Raw genomic sequence first — 18,167 nt, 5'->3', positions numbered from 1 at the left:
TGGTGAATGTTTTTCTCTTTGTCCTGTGTTTGGCTTCTTTGCTTTGCCGTGATACACACGAGTAAAGCAAAGGAACGGACTACAGTATGGTGACCTTGTTTTGTTTGCTTTGTTTTCCTTGTTTGTTTTGCTTCCCCCGTTGCTTTTCAGTGGTGCGCCTTTTGCTTTGCTTTTTCCTGTCTTTGTGTCTGTTTTGTTGGTTCTTTGTCTTAGCTGTTCCTTTCTTTGCCTTAGCTTCTTCCTCCCTGAGGGAGAGCATTCTTTTCCTTTTTGGAGGATGGTTCTTGGCTTTGCTTTGAGTTTCTCCTGTGCTCTTCATTCTTCTGTGCCTTACCTGGCTTTGCCTTCCTCGTCCCCCTGCCCACGCCCTTGCTCTTGCTTGGCCTTCACTTACCTGATGTTGTCTCTCCCTCGATTGTTCTGTTTTGCCTGTTCTTTTCTGGCTCCTTTAACTCCAGCCTACTCTCTAGGCTTTGCTGCTGTGCTTGATGCATTTGCAGCTCCTTTGGAGTTTCCCAGGTGGGTCCACGCCTCCTGGGCATCCTTGCCTCTTCCCTTGTGGTGCTTTTTCGCTTTTCCTCTGATGGCTGGCTAGATCCATGCCCGGTAGCTCCCCTTACCTCCTCCTTGCCATGACTGCAAGTGCTCTGCCTTCCTCCAGAGAGCTGTTTGGTTCTAATTGGCAGCCGCAGACTCCTTCTCGGCTGGCGACCCTGAGGTTGCATCTCTGCTGGAGGTAGCAGCATGCCCAGGAGCTACCCTTTCCTCCTCCCAGGCATGGATGCTGAGATTATGGCCTCCTCCACACTCAGATGGCATCTCTGCTTTGCAACTGGTTTTGCATGGTTTTGATTTTTAAATTCCTTTTCATCATCTTCTAGACATTCTTTATTTATCCTAAGGATTTCTAAGATTACTTCAGTTCATTTCTCACATGGTGCATTTTCTGCATCTGTTATTTTGAGGAGCCACTTACTCAAATCTGTTTCAAGATTCTCATCGAGGCAGCATGGTTTGTTTCTTTGGTTTCTCTGTGAAGAAAGCTTCTATGTTAATTTTGGAGCTTGCCTTCTTTAATGAAGTTGTTAAAGAATCAGTCAGTCGAATTTGTTCTTTTTTACTTTAACCTTCCTCTAGCCCTACTCCATGCAGTCATTTAAGCTCTTTGTGTATTTTCTGTCTTCGTTTCCATTTCTGTAGTTTTCAGTGCCAGTGGTGCTCACGGGCCTCTTTTGCTGCACGAAGGTATAACTCTCAGGGAGGTAACAGTTTCAGCGAGAACAGAAGTGCAGTCTGTTTCAGCAATGGAATTAGTATAAAAATAAAACAAAACAGGACTATCTTGTCCAGTATCTGGTGCTCAGGATGAGGCTCCTTCTTTATGCCTTGGGACAAAGCTATGTTGTACCTGAAACATAGGGATTAATATCTCTTACAAATGTTTTTTTTCAGAAGTAGCGATGGACATTCTTAGTGCTCAGATAAATGGCTAATCCTCCTTTTAAGCCTTGCTAAGCTGTTGACCTTACTGATCCTTTTGGTTGGTGAGCTTCTCAGGTTAATAATAAATTAAAAAAACAACAACAACAACCGTGCTTATCTTCTATGCTGTTTCAATTTTTTACTTTAGTCTTCAATACCGTGTCTCTGGTGTAATATGCCTAGGAGGCGTGTTTCCTTTTTTTACCATCTTCCTTGAGGAGAAGCTGACAGTAACAGCTTATTGTTTATGCACTCGAAAATCCTTTGTTGTATTCTTACAGCCTCGTAGGGCTCATAGGTTTTTGACAAATCTCTTAACTTTAAAAATTAAATTTAAATTTAAATTTAACTTTAAAAATTAATTTAAAAACTTTTGAAATTAGAAGTGGATGTTGGCAGTGCAGCACTAGAGGCTGAACCTCCCCACCAACGTTCTGTTCCGTTTTGTTGCTGTGTGACAGATGGCAGCAGAGGGGCAAAAAGAATGGCATCTGACATGGAAGTGCACATGAAGAAGAGATGTGGCACAGAATTCCTCCATGCAGAAAAAAATGGCACCTACTGCCATCTGTTTTTCCTGGCCAGCTGAAAACACTGTGTCCCTGATCCACTTAACAGAGAGAAGAGCTCTCTCTTCATGTGAAAGACATGAAGTTACAGTTCAAGTACCTTAAAAAAATGCAAACAGCGGGAAGCAAACAGCTTTATCCATAGCCACAAAAGCTGCTCCAAACGCTTCTGACTTCACAAGGTGACAGCAGTGACACATCTCCACATCTCTGGATAGAAGTTGGAAGGAACGTTCTAGAAGTGGCAATCCTTTGTCCACGCAAGTTAAAGCTACTGCAATAGTTGCAACTGGAAGTTACTATCTTTGTTACACTTAAGTCCTTATTAGCAAACAGATTTACCCACTCATATACAGCACAGAAAGTACTGTAAGTTCCCATCTGGCTGCTACTACCAGAGGAAATAACTCGTTTCTGTGACAATCCACAGGGTTTAAATGGCAATGGATTAGGTGAATTTCACAGATACCTGTGTTTCCCTGCTGTCAGCTCTCCAGCACCGTAACCCCCTCCATACACAGAACCATATTCACATTTACCACATGACATGAGAGGAATCAACTCTGCCATTACCACAGCAATTCATCCAGACCTCACTTGAGCATAAAAGAGCCGCGAGGAAGGAAAGATGAAGGATAAATACAGTGTCATAAAACCTAGCTTGTGGGTCGCTGGATGAGCACAGCTGTAATAAGAGCACAAATGACAACACCACAACACAGAATAGCACTTACTTACAGTGGAATCCACAGGCTACTCTTCTTTCATACTCAAATTGCAAGGTAGACAACCACCAGGTTTGCTGCAGCAGCTCCAAAGACTGTACTGCCTACTGAAAGCCTTCCTTAAGGCCAGGCCTCCACATCAGCTCCCTTACCATCAAAATCTGAACTTCTACTTCAGAGAAAGAAAAAGTCCCTTCTTTCTTTCCCCTGCAGAGGAAGAGAGGGAGAAGCACTGCCAGCCCAAGCACCTCACAGCTGGGCACCACAGCACTCATCTCCCAGCTGAAGCCAATGAGCAGCTTGGCACTAGCACTGTGAGGTAATAAAGGGCACCACTAACTGTACAGAGGCTGATGTCACCTGCGTAGCCCACCTCCCTGTGCATATGCACAAACAGCCAAAGAGACAACTGGCACACCTGGGTTGCAAGGTCAATAGTATATCGAGACTGAATGTGCTGGCTATCAAGGTGGGGGGGAAGCATACATCATGAAAGACAAGTATTTTGAATAGGTGACTGATCCAAGGTTACACATTGCAGTTACAGTGTGAAGGAGGAAACATTTGCATAGTAATATTTTAGTGAAATTAACTGGAAGACGGAGTCTTCTCTCACAGCAGCCTGGTGTATCCTAACAAGCTGAGGCAGGGATTAAATGCTGTCTGCATGAGGGGAGATGTTAATTATGCTCAGCCCTCTTTCACCAGAAAATAAGGTTTATTTTAAAGCTTTAACTGAGTGAAAGAAACCACAAAGCAGCACTTTGCTAACTCTCCTGATCGTTCCAATCTCCAGCATATTTTGGAGCTCCAAACAACTCTGTAAAAATAACCAGTATTTGGAGCAAACCTGTAAGAAACAAATACCAACCTAGAGCCAACTACCCCATTTACTGATGAATTGCACCTGGTATACGTGGGCAGACCTGAGCAATTAGCTTGGCTCAGGGTGGCTGGGGCCATTGGCCCATAGCTGTGCTCCTCACTGAAGTAACTGAAGATGCATATGTAAAGTTGTACATTCAGACTCAACTGTAGTTGATTCGGTATTCAACTTTACAGCCACCTAAAACACTCCCATCAAAGCAAACAACTTAAACTTGCATTTTAATGCATACAAATCCACAACAACCATAAGGTTGAGGATAAACATCAAATGAAATTTATGTATGTACACATAGGTGCCTATATGAATATACAGGGATCATTTTTTTGTTGCTTTTCTTATTAATCCATTAACAAAGTCCATCTACTCCTCATCTTTACATTCATACCTAAGAGTAACTTAAGTACACCACTTATCAGAAACAAGTATGTTTAAAAGATTTTTACTGTGGCTACATCAACACGAAACTCAACAAAGATAAAAGCATTACTGCTCTGGCCTGCCTAGTCTCGGTAATCATAATACGTTAAAATATACTTAGAAAGATTTTGTCCATACTTCATATCAATGTACCACACAGATTACAATATATGAGAATTTCAATGTTATTACACCATCCATTACATTAAGGAAACAGGATCGATTCATTTTTAAGTTATAAGAGATACTCTGTTAAGTGGTAAGGCTGCAATATGACAATATTGTACATACAGCTAGTCATCCATAAACTTTAATACCCAGAAATGTCTCCATAGACTCGAGGAGCTGACTCTCATTTTTAGAATAAATTAAGATAAAGGTATCAGACTACTGAAACTTTAAAAACACATATTAATCAACACAGTTGAATGGGTAAGCCCATTTTCAGTGTCTCAAATCAAGGCTGTAGTGCAGAGCCATGCAGAATGTTAGCATTTTTAAGATCTATTATTAGTATCATTGTTTTCATTCTGTCATTAATATTGAATCTTTAAAATTAATTTTGGGGGATTGTTTTCACCTTAAAATATTCTTATATCCGGAAATATTTTGATATTTATGTGATATTCTTATTGTTACACAAGATAAAGCATTCAGCTGAACTATGCTTAGCCACCTGACAACTATCTTTTCAGGTCTCAAAAATAAAAAACATTCCTATACTCACATTCTGACCTTAATTTGCTATGCAAGAGTCATACGTGTCTTCTGTGTGCGGACTCATGTTTCTATTCACCACCTTCAAATGAAACATAACTACACCTAAACAATGCATTAATTGAAACGTCATTGAAGTTTTGTCAAGTTTTTATGCCATTACCACCTTGCAGGCAAAGCTGTATTCAGTATAAAAGGGACTAGAAACATTACTTGGAAATTGTTGAAGGAATTGCAACACAGTTCACGACACTTCTTACATAGTAATTTCCGCTTTCATCCAGGCAATGCTGGTGACTGATGGACGGTTGGACTGGATGATCTTGGAGGTCTTTTCCAACCTTGGTGATTCTATGATGATTTTATGCCGATCCTAGTTTTCAAAGACCGCAGATACACTGCAAACACATTTCAAATACTAATGAATTAATTCTCTTAGCACTGCTATGATGTAGAAAACAGAGAATAAAGTAATATAGCGAGAGATTGTTACTGCTGGGGTAAGGAATTTCTTTTCTATTACATCACTTGGGATTTTTGCACTGATAATTAGTAAGATCCAGTAACTCATGTTTATTTGTGCATATATAAGACAAGTTACTTGGATTAAAGATGACCAAACATTTCATACACTAGAAGTGCACAACGTGGATTTCAGAAAGGAAAAAAGCACAACAGAGAAAAGCATTAACTGGGAGCAAAAATCAGTATGTACCACAATTATCATATTTTTAGATGATTTTCTGTTCTTACTCTAATTTACTTGAGTTGCACCAGAATTCCAGAAAATTATGCATTGGAAATTCATACTAACAGCTTGACTGGAGCTATAATTCAGTCTTAAATTTTATTAATTTCTAACCAATGCACATATTTGCAAAATTAAAGCATAAATACAAGCGCAGAGCAATGAATTTGCTCTTCAAAGATGCTTTAATATTTTACCTCTTTTTCATGAGCTGAATGATTTTGGCACAGCAGTTTCCAGTCAGGATGATTTCATTCGAAGTAACAAGGGTTACTTTTACAGCTGGCCCTCATCCGTCACGTATCTTACAGGTAATGTCTCGAATAGTACAACTAAATATTACTAACAGGATTGCTTACAAAATCCATAGAACAATTAGTCTATAGATTTTAAAGCCATTAAACGTTCCTCCATTGAAACTAGATGGTACCATTTATTAACTGAATAGCTCTTTCATTCGTACTTACTACGTTTGCTCGGTAAATTAATGCTTTCAGAGCAATTTAAAATGTAAATTAATAGGAAAACACCAAGTCCTGCTGAAAACACACTAACATATTAAATGGGTGTTTTGTTCTCCGAGGAATCAGATTTTGAAATTACTGTTTTGAGAAAGTTCAGGAAACTCTTTGTTGTCACTTCTGACAGAGTAAGCAAACACAGCCTCGCTTTTCAGAAATGATTTCCCAGCATTTGGTGCTCACGTGGACCTCTTGATAAGGAGGAGGGAAACGTCAGGTGAGCGCTGAAATGGCTAACGCTGTATTTCAGTGTTACAATACTAATTCTTAACACCCAATTTCTCTACCATTACAGACTGCAGAAAGCCCATTCATACTCAAAGATGAGACTTTCAAACAACTTATGTTCCTCTTTCCAAAATTATAAAATATTTAATTAAAAAATCAGACAAAGTAAAGGATTTGCTTCATACTTGAACCATTACTTGACCTTAGAATATCTAAGCACTGATATGTAATACACAAAAGTATTTGTGGAAACAGAAATACAGCTCAGAAATACAAGTTTATAAATGTAAGCATCTCAGTATGTAATCCTAACAATAGCTGAAAAGAATAAACTGAAGCAGTGAGAAGGTCAGTATGAGCATAATGATATTTATAATGTACTAAACATACAGGCTCAGCAGTCATGATTGGCAAGATCTCTTTGCAAAAGTTGCCTTCTCTATTTTCATGGATCTTCATGAGTGAACAGGTAGATAGAAGGAAAATGGAAAGCCAGGACTATAAGACTTTACTCCTTCCCTTTGTTTCTGTTGTTATCTTCTCTTAGCCAATTCCATTCAACCAATTTGTTTTCTTTGAGCCACTGCTCTTCCTCAGATCCATCTTTTTTCCCCCCTCTATCCAGGTCTGTCTCATTATCGAGCCCAGAAATCTTTCCTAAAATGAAGGAATGGTGTTTGGCTTACACGTGACACGTTCTCTGCTGCAGATCGGACAGTTTTAAGTAAACTACAGAGGGAATCCTGACAGAATTAACTAGGGCTTACCTCTGGTGTGTAGTGGGGAGGATGAGCTGAAATAACTGCAAGCAGATGAAGCCCTGGTGATAGGATTCTCTACTGCAGAACTTCTTCCATTCACAGACTAAATCTAAAACAACTTTGATTAATGATTTCTCTTCTGCATCTATCACATTTTACTCTCCCTCAGTCAAAGACAGCTTTTGAAGTTCACGGCTCGACACTACAGTAAATCTGGCTTTAAAAGCTCACAGACCGGGATCAGAATCAATATAGACATACAAGACAAAGTGCTGATCCAGCACAGGCTCAGCCTGCTCATTCAAATTCATTCTGAAATAGTCATGGAGTAATTTTATACCAATCTCTGCTGAACAGGATGTCACAATAACATTTTCCTACAAAGAGACATCACAGATTGAATCTCGCTATTAACTGAGGCAACAGCACAACCCCTTCACTTTATAACTGGGCAAGTCAATTATTTCATGTCCTCATCTAACCTCCTCAACTTTGCACAGTAGCATACTGTAAAATTGCACGGAGTAGCCTGTTCCCAAGTAGGATGGTAACACAAATGCCTCTTGGGTGAGAAAGCAGCAGCCCAGGTCTTGTGGGCCCACGTGTGTGAAGAAGCTGAGTCTGTGCAGGTACATGTGGTTGCAGGAGCACGATGAAATGTTAATCGTCTCTGTTACTGGTAGTTCTCTTAATAGGTCAATACCCATTACCAGCATCTTCTCATTTCTCAGCCCTGCAGGAGCTGAGCTGTTGCTCATCACGAGCGTGCCCTAACTTGTCCCTCGGGAGGTAGGCTGGAGATGGCATGCTTCTAAAACAAGCCGACCTATTCTTGCACTTTGTGCAAGTTTAAGAAATACTGGCAAGAAATCTTTATCTACAAAGACCTGAGAGAACAATAAATTTGCTTTCCTTCAGAAAGAAAGGGGAGATAGGAAACAGTGATAATTTGCACAATATGTCTGCAGGCTCTGATATCCTGGTTGTAAGAAGTGTCAATTTTCTGTTGTCTCCTTTTATAAACACTGACACCGAGTCTCGGTAACATAATTTAGTTTTATCTAACATGTCTTTTCCATCAACTGTCTCCAAACAAATATCACAAATAATATGTAAGCAGTTTTACCTAGGAATGAATAGCGTAAAAGCATTAGAGCATAAAAATGGCATTCAGCAAATGCAGCTAGAAAACAATATGATTCAGTTAGAATTAATATCCCAAACTGATGCACAATGAAAACAAATCTTGCATCAAACCTACGTTATGCAGCATGTTTCTTCCACTGCAATAAGGCAGCAGAGCAAGATGGGATCCTGCACAGAAGAGAACGTAAGCCTGCTACTGGTTCCTTTCCTATTCATATTCTGGCACAAGGAATAAAAAACTACTGACTTAGCGCTCTGTCCACTTATTTTAATTCTTGTATGGTCAGATACACTTGAAATGTCCACCCCCTGCTTCCCTGAACTCCCACTTCTCTCCTGACTACGACAAAGACAGAAGACGGCCTCTCAAGCAGGTTAGATTACAGCTGGTTTAGAACTGGGGAAGGGCTAGTATGAGCTCAGAACAAGTGAAATGAAAGGGGCTATAAGTATTCAGCCTCAACCAGGGGGTAGTCCCACTGCATAATTAGGCAGCCCTAGTCCCTCTTCTCTAGTTCAGTTATGGAAAACCAAAAGCAAACAACAAAAAACTTTCAAAGATCTGTTTTGCATTTTGTATCAACAAAGAGGTGGCTTTGTTGCTTTTGCCTCTTCACGAATTTATATGCAGAGATCAGTGAAAAAGGAAAAATCTACAGTACCATTCCCTTGTGGAGTTGCAATTATGATTCAGCCTTTGGATAAACTCAAACTGATTTCAGAAATCCCTATAGTTTGCAGTCTATACCTCTCTTTAGTTCCTCTTGTACTCTGCAGACCACACTAAATGTATGCCAAGAGTAAGAAAAATATACTCTTATGCATTTTACACTGTTCTATTTTTTCTTTTCATTGATTGCAACGCTCTTTGCTATGAATGCTACAGAAAGGACAACATACTTAATAAAACGTAGAGAATTTTCCAAGATTAGGTCTAACGTCACACATTTCACTGAAAAATTCAAAGAAATGAAAAAATGACTCTTAACAAGCTGGTGACATACTTGACTTTGAAGTATAAGGTTATTTTAAAATGTCTTGAATTGAACATTTTGAAGATTCCATCTAATGCATGAATTATTTTAGTAATTGGTGGGTGGAGTCTGTTTGATCACATTAACGGCTTGCTGACTTCTGGCCTACCAAAGCAAACGTTCCAGAAACAGAGTGCCAAAAGTGAACGCACCATTTAGAAGGAGCTGACCACTACCAGAAAAGCCTTTCCAAGCAACAGAACGATCTATATTATGCCATGAAAGCCATCAAATAGCTCAAAGACACGGGAAATTCCTCACAGGTTCTCCTATATATAAGTTAGGGTGCTAGCAATGGGAATGTGGCACAGCCATTTGTGTGCCTTCTGCCAGACCGAGGAAAGAATGCCACAAGATCAAGAGATCCCAGAACTGTTAAGAAATCAGAGAGCAATTACTGTTAGGAGAAGATAACAAAGAGTTTAAAACTACTTTGACCTATTCTATGGGACCACATCCAACACCAATCACTTACACACCATCTTGCTCTACATTATTCATTAGGAAAGTACCTTCACAATATGATTGACTTCCACATTTAGTATACAGAATGTGATTCAGAGCCATATTCTACATAACATTATACATAAAAGTAAAGAATGAGTGTCAATCAGGAATTGTTACCTGGCCCAGAAACATGACAACACATGTCCCTCCAGCTCAAGCATAGGGGAACAAAGCAGAACTTCATTTTGTGCTTATTTTGTCTAATTAGTATGCAAGGAGATTGAAGATATGGAAAGTTCCCTGTTTTTTTTCTACAATTTCATGTCATTTGTTTTGTCTGTTTTATAACTCAGAAATGTAGCAGGTGAGACCGAAAGTTTAATGATGCCAATAGCTTGCTTCAGAAGCAGTAGAAAGCTACAACAAATGAACGTAATAAGAAAAGATATAGTTGTAACAGTGATATACGATATAGCTTCTTTATGCAAATATTGTGGAGAAAAGGAGAGATTGCTGGTGAAGATGGCCTTAACAAACGTCTGTCACAGTAGGATCTGTGTAGTATAATTTTCAAGCTTCAAAATGCAAGTGTCTATGTCTAAATCTGTTGTCTCCGTTATCTTTCTAGTCAATTCAAGAAGCTGGCAATAACAAAGTGTGATCTGTTTGGGGCATCTGAGGAAAAATAAACAAGTAACTGAAGTTTATAACATAGTTTTTTTTAACCATTTCTGATTAAGTTTTGTAAAAGAAGGAAACAAAGTACAAAATTTAGAAACTTAAGAAAGAATAATAATAGCTATTACACAATTACAGACTCAGAATGTGAGTTTAAGATCTGGACTTCAGCCTGCCAAATTTCTCCTTGTCAGCACTTCAGATCACTGTTCTAGGGGAGCAGTGCATATAGTTCTACTAAAATTCATACCAAAACAACTAGACAAGAAAACAGAGATTAATGTGTTTAACCTCTCATATGCATAAAAAAATTGACATTACCCCACTGGAGAATCTGATGGTTAAAGCTGAAAAATAGAGTACTGTGAGGTGACCCACAGTGCTACAGCATTTGAATAATTTCACTCCTCTTCAAGAAAGCACATAAACATATGTTTAACTTTAATCATAGATCATCTTGCTGCTTTCATCTGGACCTAATCATTAACCATAAACACATGCTTAAATGCTTCACTGAAAAAGGATGAGATTACTCACACACTTACAGTTAATTGTATGCTTAGATGTTATAGTGGCCTCTTGGCAGGCTACGCCGTGTGCTGTGGCTGTTCAAAGCAGAAATATGCTGCAATGCCCTACAACAAAGCCTACTATTATGGCCTTCTTCCCTACTCTTAATAAGTTGGGTGGAATAGGTCATGTAACACCATTTCTGCATGGAGTTCTCCACTGAAAATTGGCCAAAAAAAAGTCCTGTAAAACAAAGTACCTTTAGTTAATTGGTCGTAATCCAACACAGTTACTGACACTGAAAATTACTTCTTTCCCAGTAAAAATAACAATAACTATTTAAATTTAATTAGTAAGTCTAATTGTTAGACTGCAACACTACACTAGTCCAATCAGGTATTACTGGGAGATATTACTCAGGAGACTGTGAAACCATGCTACTAATACAAAGACTGACTGCATGTCATTCTTTCTGCCTTATCACTTCACATGCTGTATTTTTGGCCCTAGTGACTACATGGTCTGAATGTTCCTTAGAGTATTAGAAGACAGACATTCTGAGCTCATAGCAGAAGGCTGAAATCCAGTTTCAGAGAACTAATTCCAGTGGAAAACGTCTATCCAATATCAAGTCCTTCCACTTCAAATAAAAACTGTTATAAAAGGACTAGAATTTCTAAACCTCCCACGATTTCATATTCCATGATGTCAAATTGTTTAATCCAGTAAAAGGCTGGTAACCAGCACAGGGACAGTCTAACAAGCGTATGAGCACTTGAAGAAGAAAATAGGATCTGTAAAACTAATAGAGATCAACACTGCAACGCGGCTGTTTGGTTTGTAACCTGCTTACAGTGCATTGCATTTAGCAAATAAGCCACTTGTCATAGCTGTTCATGCACTTACTGAAGTATTCCTTGTAACTGGACTGCTGTACTGTAATGCAATGCTGTGCAGACTGTCATGGTTTTTTACAGCTGGGCAAGTAAATAGGCTTTGATAAATGCCACTACTTGTTATGAAAACAAACATCACTTGTCTCAGGGAACAACAACTCTGGACTACGTCCATCTCTGGAAAAGACTTGCACATACTGTCTGAGACTTTTGTCACAGTCGTTAAAAAACCCACTAATTGATTCATAATGCTTCTCAATTAGAGCGCTCTCCATTTCACAGTATCAAAGCACTAAACAAAAAAAGAACGTTAAGTATGCACCTTAAAAGCAATGAATTTCGAGTACCTGTTTTACATTTATTAGACCAAAAGTACTTTTAGCATCTACATTGGGATGAACAGTTTTGATCCTGTAGTTAATCTCATTTCTAAAGCTAATTATAGTTCTTACATATCAAAGTAACTTTAAATATGACATTGTTTCAAACTAAGAACTAATCCAGAACTACTTCTAGTATGGTCATTCGGATGTTTCTCAGTATTAAAGGAACATACAAAATCTGATAGCCTGTTTATATTGGTACAGTTCTCTAGTCACCATTATCAGCCTGGATCACAAAGGAAAAAAGAAGGCACTTGCAATGATAGATATTAAAGTATATGAGGAGCTGAGGAGTAAAATAAACCAACTCCATCCCCTCATCCCCTAATTTTAATGCAATATTTGAGGTCCTAAAGCTAAGAAAGGCATTTCACCTCTAAGCTCAGCAGTATATTGGCTACAGGTAAACTTCTCTTTAAAACATCATTGTGATGTGAGTGAACCCATTCAGACAGTATTTTCTTAAAGTTTGGTTGCTTCTGTACATCAGCTTCTTTGGCAACCCCAGCAGGGACAGACACAAACAGAACCCGCGGCATCTTTTTGGGTCGTTCACATCTAAGACTTAAGTAACATTAACATCATGTGGAGGGAAGCCTGCATTGCCTTTAGGTATCCTGCTTATTTGTCACTGCAGTTGTTTGTAAATAAGATCTCTGGAGAGAATGAGACATGTTAGACTGCAATAATAAAGAAAGGGCACAACTCAGGAAAATGGGAGGATTGTCTCTTGGAATGGTTGTAGGGCACAAAAAGGAAGGACTATACAATTTTAACACAGACACAGACTCCTGCCAGGGGGTAACTGCTCAGAGGACTCTGATTAGTGGAGAAGAATGCAGAATAGTAACTAGTTTGACTGTCTAAAACATGAGCAGAGTGCAGCAGTCCAGGGAACGGCTGTATGTGGTATGGAAAGCCAAGCTATGAGACCCGCATGGCTGGAAGGCAACTGAAGCAGACAGGCTTCAGGGCTGGTATTCAGCAGAAGCATCTGAAAGATATAGTCCATTTTATTCTCTTTATAAAGACACAAACAATCTATTTAAAGCTAGTTATTTGCCCACACCATTTCCACAAGGGGGAGAAAAAACAAGACAGTGGACACAGAGTATAAATCAAACTGATATAATCTACTCCCAGAAATTTTACCCTGCTAAAAAAATAATAATAATTAAAAAAATCAAATCCACAACAATTACTTTTTTCAAATTACTCTTTGTGCAAAAGCAGCTGCGGCAGCATCCCAAGCTGTACTTTTCCAATTATCAAAGCAAAGGTGCAAAAAATCTCTATGCATAACTCATTCTTGCTATTTTTTTCCATGACATTCTCGCTCCACGGACACGTGCAGATGCCTTAATTTCTCTAGAAATGCTTAAAATGACTTGATGCTTAAGTAGCATTATTGTTAGCAAAACTACAGGCATTTTGATTATTAATAATCAAAGGAACTGTTTAGTTTTCTGAAATAATCTTAAGTGGTTCACTTTCAATTAAAAATATAAAGAATACTCGAGATCTGTCTGAAATGTCTTCAAAGACACTGAAAAATTCAGTAAGAGATCGTAAAGCCTTATTTATTCAACTAGAAAGCTAGGAAAGTGCTCTCCTCTATGTGGAAAGCTGAGTCCAGTTGCCCCTCTGCTGCCAAGGCTTTATTTTCTGCCCTTATTTTAGTAACAATGATAAGCAAGCAGAAATGTACCACAGGAGCTAGGCACACCTGCACTGCATGCACAGGTGTTGGAAAGAGACATGGCAACTGGAAAGGAAGGGAAAATTCCAACATAAAGCCAAAATCTCACGTAGGGTATGAGATGGAAAAAGGGAACCTCCTCACTTGTTCTTCTGTCGTATCTGTGGTTTACCTTTGTACAATACCACATACACTAGCCACAGGAATCCACTGTGGATACATAACAAATGGAACTCATGATTTCTGATGTCTTGCAGTTTGAGGTTTAGTAGGCTTACAGTTTCATGCCATGGCCTGCATTTTTTAGCAAGCTACACAGATCCTGATGGATTATCAATAGCATTTGTTGAACACATCTGTTTTTAAGAGCTAAAGCAGCTCTCTGTAAGACAAATTACATCTGCTTGGTATCACCACTCACTGTGCTTGTTCCTTTCAGATGTTTTGATTGTGCCCTCTTGGTTTTTTGTTTTCTCATCCTTAAACCTCCAAGTTCCACATTTCAGAACTCGTTCAGAATCCAAGGGGATAGCAAAGCGTGTGCCTGTTAATGATGACAGTCCCAAATGAATGGAAGCACCAGGCTCAAGTAGTATGTTGGCACAGCACACAAATGTAAGGACTGAAGCAACAGGACCTTTTGCTTCCATTGCTGCAGTCAAACAAACAAGGGTGCTTTGGCATGTAAGCTAAAAGCCTTGCTCCACTCCTTTGGAATTAGTAGATGAATAATCAAGAAAGTAAGCACATGAAGTATTCATCACAATATGTATTCTAATCCGGCTGTCCTTGCTGAGAAGTGAAATTCAAGCTTCTAGATAAAAATGTGTTCTTACTTACAGGCTGCTGTACTCAGCCTGCACTCCCTGTGAGATACTGTGAGATACAAAAACCAGACCTGTTTAACGAAGTTTTTCTGCCTAAAGAACAGGAAAGAGTGACTTTGTCACTGGCACCAGAGCAAGTCTGCTCAGAGAAAAGTTCCTCCACAGCAGATGGTATCAGGTTCTGTTCTACCTCAAAATAACGGTCCTCATGAAGGGAATAAGCAAATGGACAACTGATATATGGGACAAAACATTTTCACAGTATCACAGAATGGCCTGGGTTGAAAAGCACCACAACGACCATCTGGTTTCAACCACCCTGCTATGTGCAGGGTCGCCAACCACCAGAAGAGGCTGTCCAGAGCCACATCCAGCCTGGCCTTGAATGCCTCCACGAATGGCATATCCACAACCTCCTTGGGCAAACTCCAGTGCGTCACTACCCTCCAGGTGAAAAAGATTCTCCTAATATCTAACAAAAACCTCCCCTGTCTCAGTTTAAAACCATTCTCCCTGGTCCGATAACCATCCACCCACATAAAAAGCCATTCTAATACTTGTAGGGAGCATATAAACAGGAGGGAGAAGGCCACAAAGAGGTCCCCCAGCGCCTTCTCTTTCCCAAGATAAACAAGCCCAGCTCCCTCAACATTTCTTCACAACAAACCAAAGGTATTTCACTGGGATTGTAGTTCTGAATAATACCTAGAAAATTTGAAAGCCAAAAATACATTAAAAAGGCAAACTCTACAAAAAAGATAAAGATGATAAAAATGTTGAAGAGCACCGGTCCCAAGACCGACCCCAGAGGGACACTGCTTGTAACCAGCCTCCACCCTGACACAGAAAAATTCATCAAGAACCTTTGGTTGCGTCCAATCAGCCAATTCCTAATCCACTGAACAGTCCATCCTTCAAATCCACACCTCCGCAGTTAAGAGAGAAGGATGTGGTGAGGGACCACGTCAAAGGCTTTGCAGAAGTCCAGATAGATGACACGCGTTGCCCTTCCCCTGTCCACAGATGCCATTACTTCATCACAGAAGGCCACCAGACTGGTCAGGTACAATCTGCCCTTAACAAAGCCACGCCAGCTATCTTGCATCACCTCTTCAGCTCATCTTGTTCCTCTCCACTGGAAACCCCAGTTCACATACCTATCTCATCCTCCTTTTCCATGGTGTCCATCTCCTCCCGATGCTCTGCACACCAGCCGAGCAGAGCAGCGGCGCTTCCCCATGGGCGGAGGGGCACGCGTCACAGTGAGAGCATTGTGATGCAATCACCCTGCAGAGTAGCAGAAGCACCGCTCCCTGGGCACAGAGAGCACTTGGTGCTGAGCACCGGCACTGCGAGGAGGTGGGAGAGATTGGGAGAGGAGACTGAAGGCAGAGAGTGCCCCCGGTGCCCTCCCAGCCCACAGCGTGGTCAAGGACTGTTGCGAATCCATCTGCAGCTGTGCTCACTGAGTGGTAAGAAGAAGCCCTGCAGCTTGCCTGGCACCAGGCCTCGTCTCCCCTTCTTGCTGTGCCGGCGCATGGCCGTGGCGGGTCTGAAAGAGCCTGCCTGTGCCTGCCGGAGGGGGGGATGAGGCCATGCCTCACGGCCATGGGCTGGCAGCTGTACCCATGCCGGCACTCATGGCAGAGGCCATGGCTGCACGTGGGACACCCGGTGTGCCAAAGCACAGCCGGAAAGGAGCACGCGTGAGCTCCCATGCGCAATGGCGCACTGGGATAGGGTTCTGTCCACGCCATGCCCACAGCCGTGCCCCTCACACTGATCTGCCTCCTGTTGTGCGCGCAGGTGAAGCCATGGCAGAGAAGAACACCTGTGAAAAACTGATGGAAGACAACGCTGAGTCAGGCGCACTGCTGCAGGAGCTCATGGAGGTGTGTGACCCACCTGCAGAAACCCCGCAGGGCAGAGCTGCTGGGCCACGCAGCCAGGGCGCCGCAGGGCTTGCTGTCCTGCTCCACCCTGGCCTTGCTGTGCGCTGGCAATGGGCTGCAAACACCCTTTCCCACCCTGCATCCATGCAACTGGTCCCAATTGCCTTGCAGTGTAAGAAGAGGTCTGCGGAGCTGGCAGCTGTTCTCCGAGAGCAGACCAAAGTCCGTGAGGTATGCAGGGTGGGAGGGAGAGAATGGAGAGCAGCACATTGATCGGGGAAAGCCCCCTGCCAGCAGACACAGGACGGGCTCTTGACCAGACCCTTTCCTTCTCCAGGCACTGAAGGAGGACGTGGAGATGGAGATGAAAAAACTCCAGAAGGCACAACGGAGGGTCGAAAAGCGCACTGCCCCGTAAGTAGCAGCACAGCCCAGACCTGAGGCAGGGGGGAGCTGGGATCCCAGCAGCCCCCAGCCATCTGGGCCGTCGGCTGGAGCTCGGGAAGGCCGGGCCTGTGCAGGTCTGGCACCCAGAGGTGCCCGCCCCAGCTCCAGCAGAGGCCGGGCAGCTGCCTCGGGTCCCCGTGGCCACCTTGGGATGGGGGGCGTGGGGAGGGGGTGAGGTCCTGGTGCCGGCCGAGGCCTCTTCTCACACACCAAACTCCCCGTGTCTGTAGCAGGAGGAAGATGACACGCAGGGAAGAGCACATGAGTTCCCTGATGCAGGAGGCAGTGGCAGTGCGATTGGTAAGGGAGAAAGCCCCACCGGGGCCTTGGGGAGGGAAGGCTCACCTCCGGGCCACCGCAGGGGATATGGGCCTCCCTCTGGTTGTGGGGACGAAGGAGGGCTTCCGAGTGCCCAAACCTGCGCTCACCCCAACGCGTGGCCCTGCTTTGCTTTGTCCTCTAGGATGAGCAGACGGCAGCACAGAAGCACCCACTTGTAACTACCTGGCTGCGGTGAGTCGCCCTGGGGTCCAGAGACCATCAGGCAGCTTTTGACTGTTTGGAGATAAAATGCTTCAGTATTGCTTAGGGTCCTGGGTGGGAGAGCAGGTGGGGTGGCGATCTTGGCAGCCCTGCGCAGACCTACGACAGATTCCGTTGCTCCCTGTATGGCACATGTCCACGGCCATTTGCCGGGGCTGGATGGAATGTGCTGTTACAAACGTGCCCCCAGATCTGACTCGACCTTCTTCTGTTCCGCAGGGCGTTTCTGCTGTTCTTGGGCCTGCTGCAGCTTGTCTTCTTCACCCTGTTTGTGCTGCAGAAGGACATCCTTCACTGGGTCCTGCCTGGAGAGCTGGCGACTGCCCTTGGCATCCGTCCACCTAAGCCCGCTCTTTTCTGACCCCACAACACACTGCGGCCCTTCATCGGGACACCATTGGGTCTGCACAAGCATGAGGGGTCTGTCACCATTGTCACCCTGTCACCAATCATGTCAATAAAATCCATCCCAATTCCCAAATGTCTTCTTCGTGCATGAGAGGCGTTACACCCCGTCGACAAATACCTGTTGAACCTTGGGAAGGAGACAATGGAATTCTGGAGCTAAGAAACAGGACTCAGGGAATCAGCAAGGCTGGAAATGACCT

The 18,167-nt window shown here is 42.3% G+C and overlaps 2 protein-coding genes and 2 long non-coding RNA genes across 5 annotated transcripts in view; 3 read left to right on the top strand and 1 right to left on the bottom strand.

Annotated features, from left to right (window-relative positions):
* LOC121106444 (protein MANBAL-like) overlaps positions 1-18,167 on the top strand; it is a 176,242-nt gene that overhangs the window by 118,036 nt on the left and 40,039 nt on the right. The gene's annotated exons all lie outside the window — the stretch shown is intronic.
* Positions 1-18,167, top strand: part of LOC777017 — a 515,269-nt gene that overhangs the window by 468,399 nt on the left and 28,703 nt on the right. The window lies entirely within an intron of this gene.
* LOC121113311 lies at positions 749-15,921 on the bottom strand. Its single transcript, XR_005860734.2, has 4 exons — positions 15,835-15,921; positions 5,060-5,197; positions 2,152-2,325; positions 749-1,408 (listed from the first exon to the last, which is right to left on the bottom strand). It is a non-coding gene; the product is annotated as an uncharacterized LOC121113311 (long non-coding RNA).
* Positions 11,815-18,040, top strand: LOC107056515. 2 transcript variants are annotated; one of them, XM_040702600.1, is made up of 7 exons: positions 11,815-16,149; positions 16,484-16,569; positions 16,741-16,800; positions 16,907-16,983; positions 17,250-17,316; positions 17,480-17,529; positions 17,779-18,040. In XM_040702600.1, exons 1-7 carry the CDS (start codon positions 15,855-15,857, stop codon positions 17,918-17,920), a joined length of 777 nt encoding a protein of 258 aa, XP_040558534.1. In that variant the 5' UTR covers positions 11,815-15,854; the 3' UTR covers positions 17,921-18,040. The 2 variants fall into 2 exon arrangements, with proteins under 2 accessions (XP_040558534.1, XP_025001976.2); XM_025146208.2 differs by having other exon boundaries at positions 11,823-16,149; positions 17,247-17,316.

Source organism: Gallus gallus, chromosome 6 (assembly GCF_016699485.2).
Source record: "Gallus gallus isolate bGalGal1 chromosome 6, bGalGal1.mat.broiler.GRCg7b, whole genome shotgun sequence".
Taxonomy (NCBI): domain Eukaryota; kingdom Metazoa; phylum Chordata; class Aves; order Galliformes; family Phasianidae; genus Gallus; species Gallus gallus.
Note: the sequence above shows the minus strand (reverse complement) of the source record. Positions and strands in the feature narration are given on the sequence as shown.